Source organism: Grammomys surdaster, unplaced genomic scaffold, assembly GCF_004785775.1.
Source record: "Grammomys surdaster isolate TR1022 unplaced genomic scaffold, NIH_TR_1.0 194, whole genome shotgun sequence".
In the NCBI taxonomy this organism is placed as follows: Eukaryota; Metazoa; Chordata; class Mammalia; order Rodentia; family Muridae; genus Grammomys; species Grammomys surdaster.
Window position 1 is genome coordinate 7,197,243 of NW_021604639.1, and position 17,828 is coordinate 7,215,070.

The 17,828-nt window shown below is 42.6% G+C and overlaps 1 protein-coding gene across 1 annotated transcript in view; it reads right to left on the reverse strand.

The window, feature by feature from the left end:
* Nucleotides 1–5,083: 5,083 nt before the first annotated feature.
* Adarb2 (adenosine deaminase RNA specific B2 (inactive)) overlaps nucleotides 5,084–17,828 on the reverse strand; it is a 530,291-nt gene continuing 517,546 nt past the window's right edge. The window contains exons 9-10 of the mRNA XM_028769889.1: nucleotides 8,942–9,120; nucleotides 5,084–5,415 (exon numbers count right to left, since the gene is read on the reverse strand). Coding sequence (XP_028625722.1) covers nucleotides 5,239–5,415; nucleotides 8,942–9,120 — 356 coding nt within the window. The 3' untranslated portion in view covers nucleotides 5,084–5,238. The remainder of the gene's footprint in view (nucleotides 5,416–8,941; nucleotides 9,121–17,828) is intronic.

Genomic DNA, 17,828 nt, shown 5'->3' on the forward strand with positions numbered 1-17,828 from the left:
TTGCGATGTGGCTGGCCATCTGTAATTCTTTTGGTTAGAGGTCAGATGAAATGGACACGCTCTGGGAGTCCAGAAGGATCGCTGTAAATCCCTGTAACACATGCTATCACATGAGCACACAGGGAGCTTCCTGACCATGAGCATCCGTCTCCCTGGTACTTCACTTCTCTCAGGAATGCCAGAGGATCAGAACAAACAGAGCAGATGTTTATCAGGAGGGAAGCACAGAGAACAGGAAGGTGGCGGTGGGAAGGGAGAAGTGAATCTAAAGGAGTAGAATTGCCAGGGGAATGGGCAAAGTCCTTTTCTGGCTTCCCAGACGTGGTGTGGGAGGAACTGTATGGAACAATGCTATGCTCTCTATGGCTTCTCTTTAGTGGCCTCTACCTATGTCATTTTGTGCCTGTTTCCTTATTTCCCCATATCACTCATCACCTTCACACTTTGAGGAAGAAGTTTAAGAAGAGCCACGGATATCCTAGCGTTCCCATAAATAGTTGTTTCCGTGATTAACTACGAGTCAGAACCATGGACAGCGCCCAGGTGCTTCAGTCGGCTCCAAGCCCTCCACAGAATACCACAGTTTGCCCTCTAGGTTTCCCCTACCATTAATTATATCACTCCCTCACCCCGCACCCCAGCTAAGGGTTCATTTTTTTGGTGCTACAGCCTTTCCTGTGGCAGCACTTTGAGTTTGTCACTTCTTCGTGAACGCTGTAAACATCCAGAGCTGGGATAGTTTTAGAAATGTTCAGCATAGTGGATTTCTTAGTCCTATATGAGATTGTAGATTCTGAAAACTGTCCTAGATAAGAGTGATGGAGAAACAGGTTTTGTTGAATGCTGAGACTTTGCAGGAAGCAGTGGCCACAGCATTCAAATGGTAGCACATAAAAAGAAAGACATTTTCTAAATTTCCTTTGGTTGCTATTAGAACATGATAGTTATTATCTTTTGGGCCAATTATGTCATTTTATTAGAATGGCTTCTTAAAAGTGATCATAGAAGTTTCCCTAAATAAAAAAGTCTACTATATTTAAATTTCAATTGTCTTTTTAAATTTTCTTAAACAAGATACTATAGACTCATCTTGAAATTTATAATCTAAAAATAGTATTTCATCAAAATACTGTTAACTATTCTATTCTGGGCATTGGTATACTATGTATTTACTATTTATGGCTCATCATCAAATATGGTAAACACTATACAAAAAGCATTTAAATTTATTGATAAGAACTGTCCTGTGAGAAGGAAATTATGTGGAAAAAAATATGAGCTATGCATCTTTTGGAAAAGCAACTTAGCCTGACATCTGTGAGAGACAAGACATCACGAAATCAATAGTAGCGTGATAGATATATACAGGTTCCAAGAGGAGCACAGAAATCAAAAGGAAACAACTGTTAGAGACTTGCAAATCTTCTCCTTGGCAAACCCCCAATCCAAATAAATCCTGAATTCAATAACTCGATATTATACATTGTTGTGAAATCTTTTGCTGCAGGTGAATGAGCAGTGCTATGTGTCCTCGTGGTCTTTACCATGGGGCTAGGTCCTGTGGGAGGGCTCACAAGTGAGCAGATACTGACGTTTTGACTGAGAACCAGGCAGGAAACCCTAATGTGCTTATCTCCCCAATAGGAAAGCGACATGTGTTTTGGGAACAGATAAAGATAATGCTAACTTCTATTTGGACTTTAGGAGTGAGGCTCAATGGATGTAGATACAGAAGACAGAGAATTGAAAACAAACGGTGTGAAGATCAAAGAGATTCTGGGGGAGGGGATGGTTTGGGGATAAATCAGATAGATAAGAAACAGCCTAGGTGGCTAAGAGGCCTGCATGTCCTCTTTATAGTCTAACCACATTCTTTTGGATTCATTTGGCTGTATTTGTTTTCAGGGTGACTAATAGATAAATATCACCTATTTATGTTTCACTCCTGTAGAGACTTCAGATGGGCTATCTTTGAGGCACTCCCATGACATTAGCTCTGTAGTTAAAATGAGGGGCAGCCTAAAGCAGTATTGGATACAAAGGTGAGAAAAATCCATAAGCTTTGCTACTGACCCTTTCATGGTTTATTCCACGTATACTAGATGCTATGTCCCATGTATTATTCCACATACACCACATGCTACGCCAGATTTGGAGACTGGCAACTTCTGGAGTGGGTAGTGTTTCTGCAGGTCAGGGGCAGCACATATAAAGCCCAATGTGGTGTAGATGTGCAATCCTGATGTGGCTACCTGTCTGCTTTAGATAATAAAAGTATCCAGGCCTTTCATTCTTCCTTCTTAATACCTCTTTGTGTTTTCCTGTTTCTTGAAGATTATCTTTTTCTGACATGGCAGGGTTCATTTTGGATAATTTCAGTAAGTCTCTTTTCATTGAAGAGTCCAGGGACCCTCTGCCTCCTTCCTCCCGTCTCCTTCTTTATTTCACACTCGGTCTGACAGGGATCTTGTAAGAGAGTCAATTATTAATAAAAAGCATTTTCCACGATGTCTCTTTGGAAAAGCTGTAGTTTCTTAAAATTGTGCTTGTAGCATTAAAAAATTATTTTACCACTATAAACAAATGTGGGCCCCCTAGCTCTCCCATATAGAAATATCCTGTTGAGTTAACAAGTGATTCTCAGGGCTGGAGAGTTAGCTCAGTGGTTTTAGCATCTTCCCGAGGACCCATGTTTGCTTCCCAGCACCCACACAGGGTGTCTCACAACTGCCTGTGACCTTCACTCCAGCAGCCCCGACACCTACTTCAGCCTCTGGCACCCTCTTCAGCCTTCTGCAGATATCCACACACACATGCACATATCTGTACACAATCACACACATATACATGTAATTAAAATAAATAAGCAAATCTCTATGCTAGTGCTCAGCGGTGGAATGAATCCTCCTTTTAGAAGGAGAAAGTCATTTTTAGGAAAGTTTGGGTTGTTTCTGGAAAAACAGCACTTTAGACACCATGAGTCATAAACCTAGCACATGATGGTGCTAGGTAGCCACTGCTTTCTCTGTCTTTTGCATAGGCCAAAGTGGTGGTATTCACTGAGAATATCTGAAAGGTGCCCCAGTCTGCCTCTTTCCATCTTGTTTGAGACCCCCAAATTAAATGCCAATTATTTTTTTTTATAGCCAACAACACTGTTTGGAGCTCTCTGCTCTGAAGTGCTGTGTGTTCTCCATTCAACAGCTCAGAATACAAATGATTTGAGGGTAGGTCCTAGAGTTCAACTAGGAAACAATTGTTCCTAATGGTTGAAGGATTACAGCTAAGCCACATTTGGCTCTCGAGGTTTCTTGGGTTTCTAAGCTTCCTTCTAGTGATATGTCAATTTATCAGAGATCACTGTAAGTCGGCCTTTTGATCTTAGCCTTTACCCTGAGTTAAGTTTCCACTTTCCTCAGTATTTATGAACGAGTGATATGAATCACTTATTTGCAGAAACATTTGCATATCTTTGAAAGTTTATCTTGAAAACATTCCTACAATGGTGCTCATATTCTTTTCTCAAAGGATTCTAGTGATGCGATCTCATATTGAATACAAGGAATTAATATCTCCACTCTTCTTTTGATTATATCAGATAGCTACAATTCTTACGATATCTGCAATATGAGATAGAATAAAAGCATCATGATGTAATGGTTGAATTTTATTTAGAACTGATGAGCTGAAATTCTAATCAAGAATCCCATGTTCTAGAAGTATATCCTATACTTTAAAATCAAACAAAACATGAAACAGAAATCCATAATGCATCTCAGATGGAATTAAAAAGAATGTATTTATTTTAACTTTATGTCTATGATAATTTGCCCACATTTATATAAGTGTACTGCATGAATGTGTGGAGCCACTGGGGCTGGAGTTATGGATGGTTGTAAGCTGTCATGCAGAAGCCGGGAACTCAACCAGAGTCCTCTACAGAAGCAGCAAGTACTCTTAACTGCTGAGCCATCTCTCCAGCCTGTCAGACGGGATTTTTTTTCTTAAGTAGAAAAGATTAGACACATGTTAACTAGCTTGATGAATGTTAGAAATGTGCTTCAAGTGTTTAAAAACAATTAGTTCAAGAAACACTGGTTAGCAACATGCCTCCTCTTGCCTGTATTTTGTTTTCCTCTTAGGTATGATGATGTAGGCTAAATATTAAATAAATCTAAGTCTACCCATGAACTCTGATGCCTGTTCTAAAAGTGGTATGATTCTATGTCTTTAATTTTGGCAGCTATAGTAAGTGATCATTATCTTTGTTGTTATTATTATTTTATTCATGCAACATGGTGATCAAGGAACCTAAAATGATAGCGAGCACGTCGCTCCTCAAACCTAAAGACTGTACTGAGTGGTGTGTGTGTGTGTGTGCTTTCTTTCTAATAAAAATTCACTTGAAAATTTAGAATTTGATCTAAGACTCAGTTTCATCACTCATACCTAGTAGAGAGATTATTAGGTAGTGGTAAACACTCCACAGTTCTCATTTCCATGGCTGTCATTATCTATGAAAAGCAATGGAGAGGTTGTCATCAAGTGGATAGGCTTGGGTTTGTTTGCAACATTCTATCATTGGCTAGTTTAAGAACAACTTTCTTCGCTCGTAGATCATGACGTTTTCCTGTCTTGGGTAGCTATCCCTTTGTGTTCTAAGCATAGCTTTCACTTTATCTTCTCTTCAACAGTGCCTATCTCAAGTCCTTGAAAGAAGTTGGAAAGGTCTGAATGAATGAGAACAATATAGCATTCCTGTTGGGCTCTTTGGAGTTGGGGAGCCCATGGCTTTCCTGTTCACTTGTGGCTTATCTTGAGTTGTCACATAAACTTGTGCTGGTGAGACTGGATCATACCACTAGAGATGCCCTTGGAAGGGAAGGAAAGCCCAGAGGAAGGTGCATGAAGCTACACGTCAGTACCACTTTTCAGTCTTGCCTCTGGGCTCCCCTTGCCTGAACAGATAATTTCCTTTTGACACCCTGTAAGGGATGGGGCTGATACAATAATGCTTCTACCTCTAGCTATGGTGGACAGGGTTCTGGGAACTAACAGCCCAAGGAGAAGCAGTATGACCCAAACTCAAATCTAGTCTCTCATCCCCACATGGAGCCGTGTGTTCCTGAACAATGAAGGAGAACAAAGGTCAAGAACCGATGGACACACCACACTGTCATACGGCTTCATCCTCTCCGGGCGTCTCACTCTGGTCCAATAGCAAAGGAGTCTAGTGACTTAGAGACTTAGTAGAAACTGATCTTGCTCTGGTGGTTTTCTCACCCAGGTGCCAAGACCAGCTTTCTGAAAAGCCTTGAAGAGCTGCTGTTTGACAGACTGGTAGGTGTGAGCCCCCCGCTTGGCCTCACAGTACATGGATGGTGTGTCTCCATGGCCTGAGATCCGTGTGCTTAGCTGTGGAAAGAAAAAGAGAGTGCATTCAGCCAGTGATGTCAACATGAGGAGTTTCACAAGCAAACTACTAGCTTGACCTAAACCTTTTGCTTCTCTTTCTCTCTTAACACTACAGAGGCAGGACCTCGGGAGATGGCTTATTTGGTAAAGTGCCTGGCTCACAAGCATGAGGACCTCTGTCCAGTTCCCTAACATCCACGTAAAAAGCTGGATGAGTTGGTGCACACCTTTAATCCCAGCACTGGAATGGTGGAGATGGCTAAGCGCCTGAGACTAGCTAGCCAGTGAGTGAGTTTCAAGTTCAGTGAGAGACCCGATATCAGAGCCAGTATTGACTTTTGGCCTCCAAACTCATGTGCACATGCATGCAACCTCCATCCTGTACATATAAACTCATACATACACATGAAAAACCAAACCAAACCAAACCAAACCAAACCAAACCAAACCAAACCAAACCAAACCAAACCAAACCAAACCGAAGTGCATTTATCTGAGTTCTCTTGGAATTTTTTTGTGAAAAACCCTTGTTAAGGATGCTTTGCTTCATCAGAAGTATATAGATGATTAACACATGTATAACATGACACACCACTTACCTTCTATTAAGAATTGAACATTGATTTTTTAGCTGAGTGTGATGACACACACTTATAATCTCAGCACTTAGGAGGCTTAAGAGAATGGCTATGTTCAAGGCCAGCCAACTCAAAAAGAAAACCCAGCAACCCCCAGAAAGAAACAGAATGGCAGCAATAATAAAATCTGATTAGGTGGAGGATTGCTAGGTTGGGTTTGTGTACTAACAGCATCGTGGCAGGCAGGAGAGAAGGACTTTGAGTTATGTTGTTAGTTAACTGGGAAGGCAGTAAAAGTAGGATGTTATTGGGCTTCAGAGTCATAGGAGGCAAAAGTTGGAACAATGTAAGGCAGGAAGAACATTCTCCATGTCTTTGGTTCCCCAACAAAAGGGCAGGAAGGCAGAGGGCAGGCCTGTGGTAGGGGAGCTTTAGATGACACTGAAGCCTCTCCCCAGAGTGTTTGTAATCAATGTATCCACTCTGTAGTCAACAACCCCATGATCATGTGGACAAAAAGAGAGCCTATTTGTTCAGCAAGCAAGAAGAGCCTATGCTTCCCCAAACCTTCCAGACTCTTTGGAAGAACTGAATCATGGCTGTAGCATATTGTGCCCTAGACCAACATCTGCATGGCTGTGACAGAAGCAGAGGCAGAGGCAGGGGCAGGGGCAGGGGCAGGGGCAGGGGCAGGGGCAGGGGCAGGGGCAGGAGCAGGGGCAGGGGCAGAGGCAGAGAGGCAGAGGCAGAGGCAGAGGCAGAGGCAGAGGCAGAGGCAGAGGCAGAGGCAGAGGAGGGACAGCTATGGCCAAACTATTTGATAACTACAATCTTCTCTGAGAAGACAAAAATGTGTATTTGCTCTTCTATTGGTTGATATATGTATGACATGATTATTGGGTGTGCATGTCATATGGGTGCACCTATGTGTACAGGTGCATATGGAGACCAAGGATCAACCTCAGGAGTACTCTGTTCTTGCAGAATGGCCAAACTTTATTCTGTCTCTCTCCCTACCCCTCTCTCTATCTGTCTCTCTCTCTTTGTCTCTCTATCTTTGTCTCTGTCTCCATCTGTGTCTTTCTGTTTCTCTCCTCTTTTTCTTTAAGATGGGGTCTCTCATTGGTCTAGTCTGGCTGGCTGGACAGCTAGCCCCAGAAATCCACCTATCTCTGCCTCCTTAATTCTGGGACTAATAGTCAACCCTGCTGGGTCTTTTCACATGATCTCTGGGGCTTGAACTTAAGTCTCTGTGCTTGCATAGCAAGAGTTTCATTGATTGAGTTATCTCCCAATACAGGAAAATGAGCAAAATACTTTTCTTCATTAGCTTATTTTTGCTATCTGCATTGTATTTTTTATTTGTCTGCTATGCTTTTAAAGTATATAAAAGCATGCATTTCAGTTTTAACCACCCAAATGTAGTTGTTCTCTATTTATGAAGAGAAAGCAGATTCTGGAACATTATTGTAGTAGAAATGGATAGTCTTCTGGGTTGGGGAAAATGTTAACCCTGACAGTCATCATTTTTGAAATTCAGTTTGAAATCATCCACTCTTTTTTCTCTTTCTAACTTCTTCCTTTCTTTCCTCCCTTCCTCTTTCCCTCCCTTCCCTCTTCTCTGTCTGTCTCTGTCTCTGTCTCTGTCTCTCTCTCTCTCCTCCCCCCCTCTCTCTCTGATGTGTACATGACCCAACATGCATTTGGAGGTTAGAGGGCAACTTGCGGGAGTCAGTCCTCTTCTTTACTATGGACATGAAGACTGAACTTGGGTTCTCAAGCTTGGTGGCACTTTATCCACTAAGATACCTTGCCAGACCTTATCTACTTTCTCTGAGGAGTAATTTCTTTATATATAAACTCAGAATAGTATTAAATCTCCTCTCTCTTTTTAATGTTTAAAAAGAGATCTATATGTAGTGATCTGTATAGTAGAGCCATTATGTCTGGCTTTAAATGAAATGTGAAACATTTGTGTCTGGCCTTGAGTGCAATGTTTCAGCAAAGCCTTTGCTATGTTCGGGTCAATCAATAAAAGCTGAGAAATAGTTTTGAAACTGTCTGAACCTTGAAGAAATGTTGTCTATCTGGAGGGTCTGTACTTTGTGCTATGTGAGAGCTTGCAGCTGCACAAATCTGGGTCCTGAAGACACTCCTGGCAAAAACTGGAGTTCTTAGTTTGATTATGGCTAGCCATGGTCAAAAGGACTGAGATTTATGTGGGTTGTCTGCTTTCATGAGCAGCAAGGGCAAGATAACTTTGGTAGCTGGAACCTTTCCCAGTCCCAGTTAACTTTGCATGATGTTTGAATAAAATAACTGGAGTGAGCTAGCTGAGTGTTAGTCTTCCCTGAGAGACTATACCCCTCTGATCCTTCAGAAAATGAAGGCTTACCATCTTAGTGAGCTTCTCTCCCTACTGCAGCACCTACAAACAGTATCAATCAACAATTATTTAGTGTATGGGCTTGGGTGTGTGTATGTGCACCACAAGCGTGCAGTTCCTGCAGGGGCTGAAAGAGGGCACTAGATCTGCTGAAACTGGAGCTACAGACAGCTGTGTGTGGCCACGATTTCTCAAACTGAACTTAACCACAAGTTTAAGTCAAGTGCACTTAACCACAGAGTCTTCTCTCCAGCCTCTTTATATTCCTTTCTTATGACACCCTGCACAAACCAACTGGCCCAGTGTGGTGGCATTAGTTGTCCACCAATTATCTCCTTTGTGGCTTGATTTCACAGAGGCAAACTCCGCAAAGCTGTAAGTGCACAGAGGAAATTCCTGGGCAGCTGGAGAAAGGGCAATAACCCTGGGGATCACTATGCACGTCCTGTTTCATAATTACTACAGACTCAATGATGTCCCGTTTCCCTGGAGCTTCCTCAGGGTTTTAACCAAAGCCCAGGTACAGTTAATTTTCTCCCCAGAAAGGACCGGTGCGACCTACCCTACCATGCAGCTGTGCCCACCGAGCAGAAAACACGTGCTTGCAGAGCCGGGATGAGCCCCCACAGCTCCTCTTCCCAGTGGTGGCATTAATGATCTCCAGGTCGGCGCTGCCCACGACCCAGTTGGCACTGAAGTGGGGAGACTTTCCTGGCTGCCGAGCCTCAGCATTACTCACGCCTGTCAAGAGAGAAATGGGAGGCTGTCAAACTTTGGCTCAAACAGGGCCCCTAAAGTAAAGCTCACATTTGAACTGGGATGAGTAAACACTGTCCTGCTTTTCTTTCTTAAAACTTAGTCTTGTTGAAGGCATGGTTTTACCTGTCGAACTGGAAGTTGAAAACCAAATTCAACTCTGATGAGAGCCTTGTATTAAAACTCATTGGAAGGATTTTATGGACAGATCTTTCGTTTTCTGTGAATGTATGTTTATTGAGTGAAATAATTATCAAACAGAAGCACTTGAAAATTCTGAGCTTGCGAATTTATTGGGTACTCACTCAATACCCAAAATGCAAGATTAGTAAACAATTCCTGAAAGAGCCTTAGGATTATGGTTTAGTTATGAGGAAAAGACCCCTTGTACCTGGCTGGATCTTTGAAGGATCTGGTCTTGCCTATGGGGCTTCCAGAATTTTCATTAAACCCTGGTTTTACAGTATATCTATTCCCCCTTGTTAGACTGTGTATTCTGATGTCCAGGTGGGGTGTGACCCTTACAACAATCCTTCATACCATAGGGCAGAGGGAGAAAACTAAGACTTCCTACTCAGTGAGATGCTCTTCCCAGCAGCCTGGCATCTCACTATGCTTACAGCTTACACTCTCTGCTCCAGCCTTACCTCCTGCCCGGTTATCTTGCAGTGCTCCTCATCTTTGATTAGGACTTTCTGGAAATGTTGGGGTGAGGTTTCTGGTAACCTCCAGTGAATACCTGCCCTTTCTGATCATCCCAAGGATCCGACACAGCCAACAGTCTGGTGATTTCTCATTTTTGTCTCTCTGCTGTTTTTCAAGGGTTATGTTTGCTGACCCATGGCCTCTGGGGAGGAATCATGCAAATAAACTCACCGTTCGGAGCCATGTGGCCCAGATAAATACTGCCAGATGGTATCCACAGCAACCCCATGCATAACAAATGGCACCATCTTAAAGTTCTATGGAATCTACAGGATGTCCAGTCTTTGCTCAGAGTCTCAGGGACCCACCATGAATATAAACAGACAAGGAATTTGATCTTGAGTCTGGGCACTTCAACGATGTTCTGGAAAGTTTAGTTTCCAGCCCAGAAACCCTAGTCAGTTGCCCTCTCCCTATGCCTCTTGTATCTCTCACACCCCACAGCTCCTATAGCTTCACCTTTATGAGTTCTGGTCCAAAGGCAGTCCAGATGGATCTCTCTCTCCTCTTGCCTAGTTTTACCTTGTGTAGGTCAAACCCGACATCCACACATCCCTGCATACTCTCTTCTGTTTCTCTAGCCATCGACACAGACAGATGGACTTATTAGTAGATATGTTCAACCCATGACCAGCTCCACGTGGCCAAGGATAGCTAGGAATGCCACCCACCACAAAATCACTAACTTACTGTATCAGTTACTTTTTCCATTGCTATGATAAAATGACTGACAAACAATTTAAGGAAGGACACATTCCCTCCCCCCCCCCCCGGCTTACAGTTAGAGGAGACACATCCCACCACGATGGGGAAGGCATGGTAGGCAGCAGGAGTGGGAAGCTAGCTGGCCATATTTCATCTATGATCAGGAAGCAGAGGGTGAATAGGAAGTGATATTGGGCTATACAATCTAAAGGTGTATCCCCTACTTCCTTCATCAACGCTATACTTCTTAAAGGTTCCACAATCTTCTTAAACAGCCCCAGCATGTGGGAACTAAGCATTGAAACACATGTGTCTATGGGGAACATTTTACTTTCAAACCATGACACTCAAAACATAAGCTTGCTTTGTTGTTGTTGTGGTTTGTTTTGTAACTTGTGTGGTTCTCGCATATGAATTTTTCATTTGAAAACATTGTGTCAAAGTGTCAAAGAGATGAACATACCCTGGAGCTCTCAGGTCACATGAGAGTGTGGAGCCTACCGGGAGGTACCAGAAGTTTCTACAAGAGCATTGTATTTACTCCAGTAGGATGGCTGCTCAGGTTTCTGGGATGCGCTACCCTTAGTGGAGAAGCCCGGGTGTTGGGAAGCATTCCAGCTATAAATAACTACTGGAAGGGCATGTCAGGAGGGCAGGTCCTGTATTCAGCTCCATATATGGGAGTAGTTCCCGTCTCAGCAGAAGACCTGCTCAATTGTGTGTTACACAGACACAGGCTTCAGGATCCTCCTGTGTCTCCAGCTCCAATATTCTGGGTTAGAACTGAGCTTGTTCTCTCAGCACATGGCCAGTAAGCTTTGCCAATTGCCACCTAAATAGCTGAGATCCCAGGCTGAAAGTCACCCTGTGACCTTGTTCTGGTCATGGATGGGCAATGTTGGACATTCAGGCAAATTCCATCCACGTCAGCTCTTTCCACTAGAAGTTTTTGCTATTGTGATTTGCTATTGTGGCTGCTCACCCCTGAGAGCCAGGCAGGGGGAAACAATCTGGCCCATTGGCAGCCATGGACTGTCCTACTGGGCAGGGACCATGTTGGCAGGAAGAGGCAGCTGTTGAGGTCAGGGACGACTGAGTACAAAGGGATGTGATAGCTGCCTCGGAATTGTGGGCAGCCAGGCTCAGCAGACTGGCAATCTCCTCTGTTCTCTGCAGGTTCTTCTCTCCTCCTTCTCTGTCTCTCATCTCTCTTGTTTTTATGTTGGGATTGACCGCTGAAGCACACATTTGGAGCTTTTCTAAAATCCTAAATTCTGAACTCAGAGGAATGCCTTCCAATGTCTGACCTCAACACACGACCTTCCTGGTTCCTTGCAGTTCATCCCACCTCCGCCTCCTCTTCTGTTCCTATTTCTGCTTTCCTGGAGACAACATTGAGCTTCTCCACTGGCTCTCAGTAAGCAGACATACCTGCCTTGGAGAAGGCTCAGCTGTTGCCTGGCTGGGCTCTGCTCTCAACACCCTTGGCTGTCAGACTCACCAGGGCTTTAACAGTCTCAGAAAGTTACCCGTGTGAGCATTCTTGTGTCTACCCATGGAGAATGTAGGGGAAGAATGGAGCATGGGCAGTGCATTGGATGGAAGCCACAGGCTGATAGACTTGTGGGATTTAATGTGGAGACAAGTCTCGGGACTTAGGAACCGGAGAGACCTGGTTTCCAACCTATCTTCATCCTGGAGCCTCGGCACATATCATTCATTCTCTTCCTTTGCTCTCTGATGACAGCAACTTCATTTCATAAGGTTAAGCAGAGATCAAATGTGACAGAAAAGAGCAGTCTAAACATCAAATGCTATACCAATTGTTATTTAAAGAATGACTTGAAGGTCACCTCTACTTGGCTTAGTCTTCTCCAAGCCACAGAACAAAATATTCTCAGTTATAGGACACAGAATATCTCCGGTTTAGTGATAAATTACCTGATTGTTTGAGGGGATGGAGTAACCAACCAACAAGCAGAAGTCAGGATTATTTTTATATTAAACATACATTTTTTGACATTTATACATTTGTCCAACATTTACCTTTAATACTTCTGCAGGAGTTATCATTGTCTGCTTATGCTCTGAGCCTCTAGTTTAAAGATTATTTTTATTCTATTCCTTTGCCTGCAAGAACAAGAATCCTCTCTAAAGCAACGTGTGGGGATGGAAATCCAATCTTTGATGTCATTTAATAAAACATAACCACAAAGAATCATCGCTCGGAATGTTTATTAAGTATGAGTGCCAGCAGGATGATTTGGACATTGCGATAATTAATGATTGGTTCTGATTATAGTAAAGGAGATGAAGCTGTGTGTCAGACTCACTTGAATGCAATGTGCAGATTTACCAGTGTGCAATGAAACATATGATTACCTCCCAGAACATTCACATCAGCCCAGCACCACAGTATTTTGCTGTAAGGCAAACCCTGCATGGATGAGAACAATGCACAGTTGTCAAGTGATGGTCTCTGTGGTATTGTGTTGGAGTGAGGGGGAGTCTAGTTCCTCAGTCATTGGTCAGCACCAGGTTGCCTCTTTTCACAAGAAGGACCATGATGGCCTGGTGACTAAGGGTGGCCTGGTGATGAAGCTCTGAATATGGCCTTCTTCTGAGTCACCATGAAAAGGCTGCCTTCTTTTGTGCCACTTTTGTTTGCTTTCGCATTTTATTCTGTTTCAGGTGATTCCTTTTGTTTCCCATTGGCCACTCCCATCACATTCACATACACAGTTCCTTGGATGAGAATGGAACTTTGAAGATACATTAATAAGATAATGATATGACGCCCAGACTTTCCTGTTTTTTTTTTTTTTTGGTTCCCTAGAGAGACATTCGTTTTCTATGATAACTTTTCCATATATATAAAAAAAACTCACTATATGTAGATTTTCTAAATTTAAGCCAACACTCCAGGTACCTTTTGGTATTCCTGTAATATGCACACAAATGAAATCTCTACAGATTTTGTATCTCCTTTCCTCTTTTCCTTTCGGTTTCTCTCCTCTCTCTTTCCATCCTTTCCTTCCTTTTTTTGTGTGTATATGATGTATGTCAATGGTATATACTTTTGTGTTTATGTGTTAGTATATATAGTATATGTGTATATACATAGGTCATGGGACTGATGTCAGTATCCTCTGCCATATTTTCTGCCCTATTCCCTTGAGGCATGGTCTCTCAGTGAACCTGAAGCTTACTACTCCGGCTAGGCTGGCCAGTGTATTCCCAGGATCTACCTGTCTCTGTGGTTCAATGATGAAGTTATAGGCATGCATGACCATGCCTGGCTTTTATGGAGGTGCTAGAGGTTTGAACTCAGGTCCTCATGCATACATAGCAAGGCCTCTTATCTACTGAGCTATCTTCTGAGATAGCTGAGATATCTTCTGACCTGAGATTTTTTTCTATAGTCACACAGTGAGCTAGGATGTAGCGGTAGAGTGCTTGCCCAGCATATATGAGGTCCTGGGTTTGATTCGTAGCACTGTTCCTGCATAAAACTAAGTACATGCATATAATCTTGGCACTAGGGAGGTGGAGAGAGACAAGAAGTCAGAAATTTACAGGGAGTAGGCTACATGGAATTCTGTGTGAAAAACTTTTAATAAATTGATAAATAAAAACCAACTTATAAGGACAATAAAAGGTGGTCACAGTCACAATATGTCCTACCAAGACCCACCCCACAATGTTCTCAAGGTAACACATCAACACATGCTTAATAACTCAATATAATAAACATGTACAGTATTGCCAATTGTCCCCATTTTACAGTATTAAGTATCTTCTGAGGACTATTCTGAAATCTGCTTCCATTGGCAGACACCAACAGATCAGAATCTTCCAGTTGACCTGGGAGCCTAGTTCTAGTTAAGATTTTGAAAAAAAAAAAGAGCATTGTGATGATTATAGTCCAAGAATGAAAAATATGATACCCCCTGGTGAGGAATCATAACTCAGAAACCTAGTACTGTGAGCAAGTGACATGGGACTAAGGTGATCGAATCCATGGTATGCTGGTTGGAACCTAACAAATCTGGGAAGAGGGAATTTTGATTGAGAAAATGCCTCTATAAGATTGGCCTGTAGGCAAATCTGCATGGCATTTTCCTGATGTTTTGTTTGAGATTTATGTTTGATGTGGAGGTAAGCGCTCCTTGGAGGTGGATGGTATAGACAGGTGGTCCTGGGTAGTATAAGAAAGCTGGCTGAGCAAGCCAAGGGAAGTAAGCTGGTAAATGGTGTTTGTCTATGGTCCTGGCCTCAGTTCTCTCCTCCAGGTCCCTGCCTTAAGCTCCTGACCTGACTTTTCTCAGTGATGGACTGTGACTTGAGGATTTTAAGATGAAATAAACCTTTTCTTTGGTTGGAAGATCCTGCTATTAAGGTCTCCATCCACCATGTCCGGATAAGCTTCCTGAGTTTGGCACAAAATGGAGGACTCTCTTTCTCAACAGACCTTGCTCTTCTCTGCCTCGTCTTACCTGGAGAGTGTCCAGGGCCTTATCTAGAGGATGACCCTGCACAGAGCTTCCTGCAAGCTCTGCACTGAAGTCCCTCTCAGCCCTTCTGGCTTTATGATAATTATGTACTATGTTAGCAATCAACCCTTTCCTCCCGTTACTGACCCAAAAAACCTCTGAGGAAAGTCTCATGGTTTATGGCCAGATTACAGGTTTAACCTCTCCCCCTCCTCTCCCCTCCCCCTCTCAGAACCTGCCAGACAGGTTCTTGGAATCCCTTTATATGTAAATGCAGCATTCCCAAGCCTTCACCTTAGCCAATAATGTACATCCTACTCAATTCCTAAGGTCTATATAGCCCTTGTTCACCTCAATGAAGTTGAGCTGTCTCACTGAAGCTGATTCTGGGAGACAATCCATCCATCTGAACCCTGCACACTCCTCCCTTGGGTTAGTGGTCAACAGCCCCTGGGCAGAAGGGAGGGTCACATTCTTCTCTAAGTTACTTTTGGTCATGGTGTTTTATCACAGCAATAGAAACCTAACTAAGATACCTGGTGTCTTGTTTCTTATTCTGTAGACTAACTTCCATAGATTCCGAGAACTTTCTCTTCAGCATCCATAAAATATAAACAAATAAGAATAAAATTGACCTAATAGAAATCCTAAGAAACATTTGCCTTTAGTGAATTATTTTGCAATGAGGGAACAATAAGGGATAATTTAATATGATTTCTAAAATTGAGAAAATTATACTTTACCAATGGAGCATTGTAGTTAGTTTACTATAAAGTTAATTGCTTGAAACAATACAGATTTGTGCTCTGACAATTCTGGAGGTCAGAAATCTACAGTCAAGGTAACAGGGTCATGCTTTCTGGAAGCTTTGGGAAGAAGAAAACCCTCCTCTATCTGTCTATTTTTTGGAATCTCCAAGTACACTTTTGGTTTGTGGCTGTATCACTTTAGTCTCTGCTTCTGACTTCATAGGTCTTTTTTTTTTTTCTTTCCGTGACTCTCTTCTTATAACAACAAATGTGATTGCATGTGGGGCCCCCTGAAATGAATTATGTCATCATCTCTTCATTTCATGAACTTTAATCAGAACTGCAAGAGCCCCCTTTCCAAATATGACATTTCACCAAAACCCCAATCTATGTGCCATTTCCTGGAATAATCTCACACTCTGAGCATCTCTTCTTGGGACAACTTGGCCTTCTTAGAGCCACATCCTGGAAAACTCCACCCTCTGAGTACCATTTCCTAGAATCATCCCACACTCTGGCACCATCTACTGGCAAAAGGACAGATCTGTGATGAGAAGGTTCTCTTCCCCCTCTCTTAGGCAATTTGTTTGCCCTTCCTCTTGCCTTCAGCGAGGCTAGTCCTGGTGGAGGACTGTGCGAAGATACATTAACAGTAGTGGTTGTTTCTCAAGTTTACAGAATAAACAAAGCAAACACCTGTCTGATGGGTCTGTCTCAATGCTACAGGCTCTTGGACTTGGTTTAGCTGGGAAGGGACACCAAGACCACAACAAAGGAAAACATTTAGTTGGGGCTAGCTTATAGTTCAGAGGCTCAGTCCATTATCATCACAGAGGGAAGAAGCATGGTAGTGTGTAGGCAGACATGGTGCTGGAGAGATAGCTGAGAGTTCCACACCTGGATTGACAGGCAGCAGGAAGAGAGTGGGCCACTACATCCGACTTGAGCTTTTGAGAACTCAAAGCTCATTCCCACCCCAAGTGATGCACTTCCTCCCACAAGGCCACACCTACTCCAATAAGGCCACACCTATTCCAACAAGGCCACACTTACTCCAACAAGGCCACACCTATTCCAACAAGGCCACACCTATTCCAACAAGGCCACACCTACTCCAACAAGGCCACACTTCCAATAATGCCACTGCCTGACTCTAAGCAATTTAAACAGTTCTTCCAGGAAAGTAATCTATAACAGAAAAAATGCTAGTGCAAGTTTGTTCAGTCTGATATTCAGCACAGTGACGTGTTGACGTTTGTAACTCAGTTAATCATCTTTGTCGAATTTTTTGAAATGTTATCTCTTATTCCAAAGTAGATTCACATAGGAAATTAGCCAATCTCTACAACCTTTGCCTCATTCATTCTGGAGGTTGATGGGTGTGTGAGTGTGTGTGTGTGTGTGTGTGTAGGATATTATCAGGGCACACTCAGTGAGGTCGTCTGACTTGCATTTCAGTTCACACAATTGTGTTAACAAGATGAGTTCAGAAATAGGCCAAGGTCAAATGTCATGTCTATGACTTTCTAGTAGTGAGATCTTTGATAAATTAATTAACCTAGGACTGTTTTCCCTTTTGCCAGCATTCGATCCTTACAAGTTACTATGACCCTTAGTTTCGTTATCTACGAGCAGAGGCGGACTATCCACAACTCATCCATGACAATTAGCTTTATGACGGCTCACATCTATATAAAGATGCCTTACTTTAAAGAAATCCTTATTTATTAAAAAAAAAAAGGCGTTATATAAGTGAGACATTATGGCATGTCTTTAAATAGCTAGTGAGCCTACTATATTTAAAATGCAATTCGCTCTCCCCAAATTAAATTTACACAAGACCTTTCAGGGATGTGATTTTTATATGAAGTGAGGTGAGTCTATAATACAGGGGCACATTACATTTAATTTTGCAAAATGAATGGAGTAGCATGCTTCCAGGCATGCATGGAATCATAAAGTTGCAGGGATAGAAGGGGTCTCTTGAATTTAATATACTGCCAGATATCCTGTGTACCTTGTGTAATCTCTCCCCTGCTCT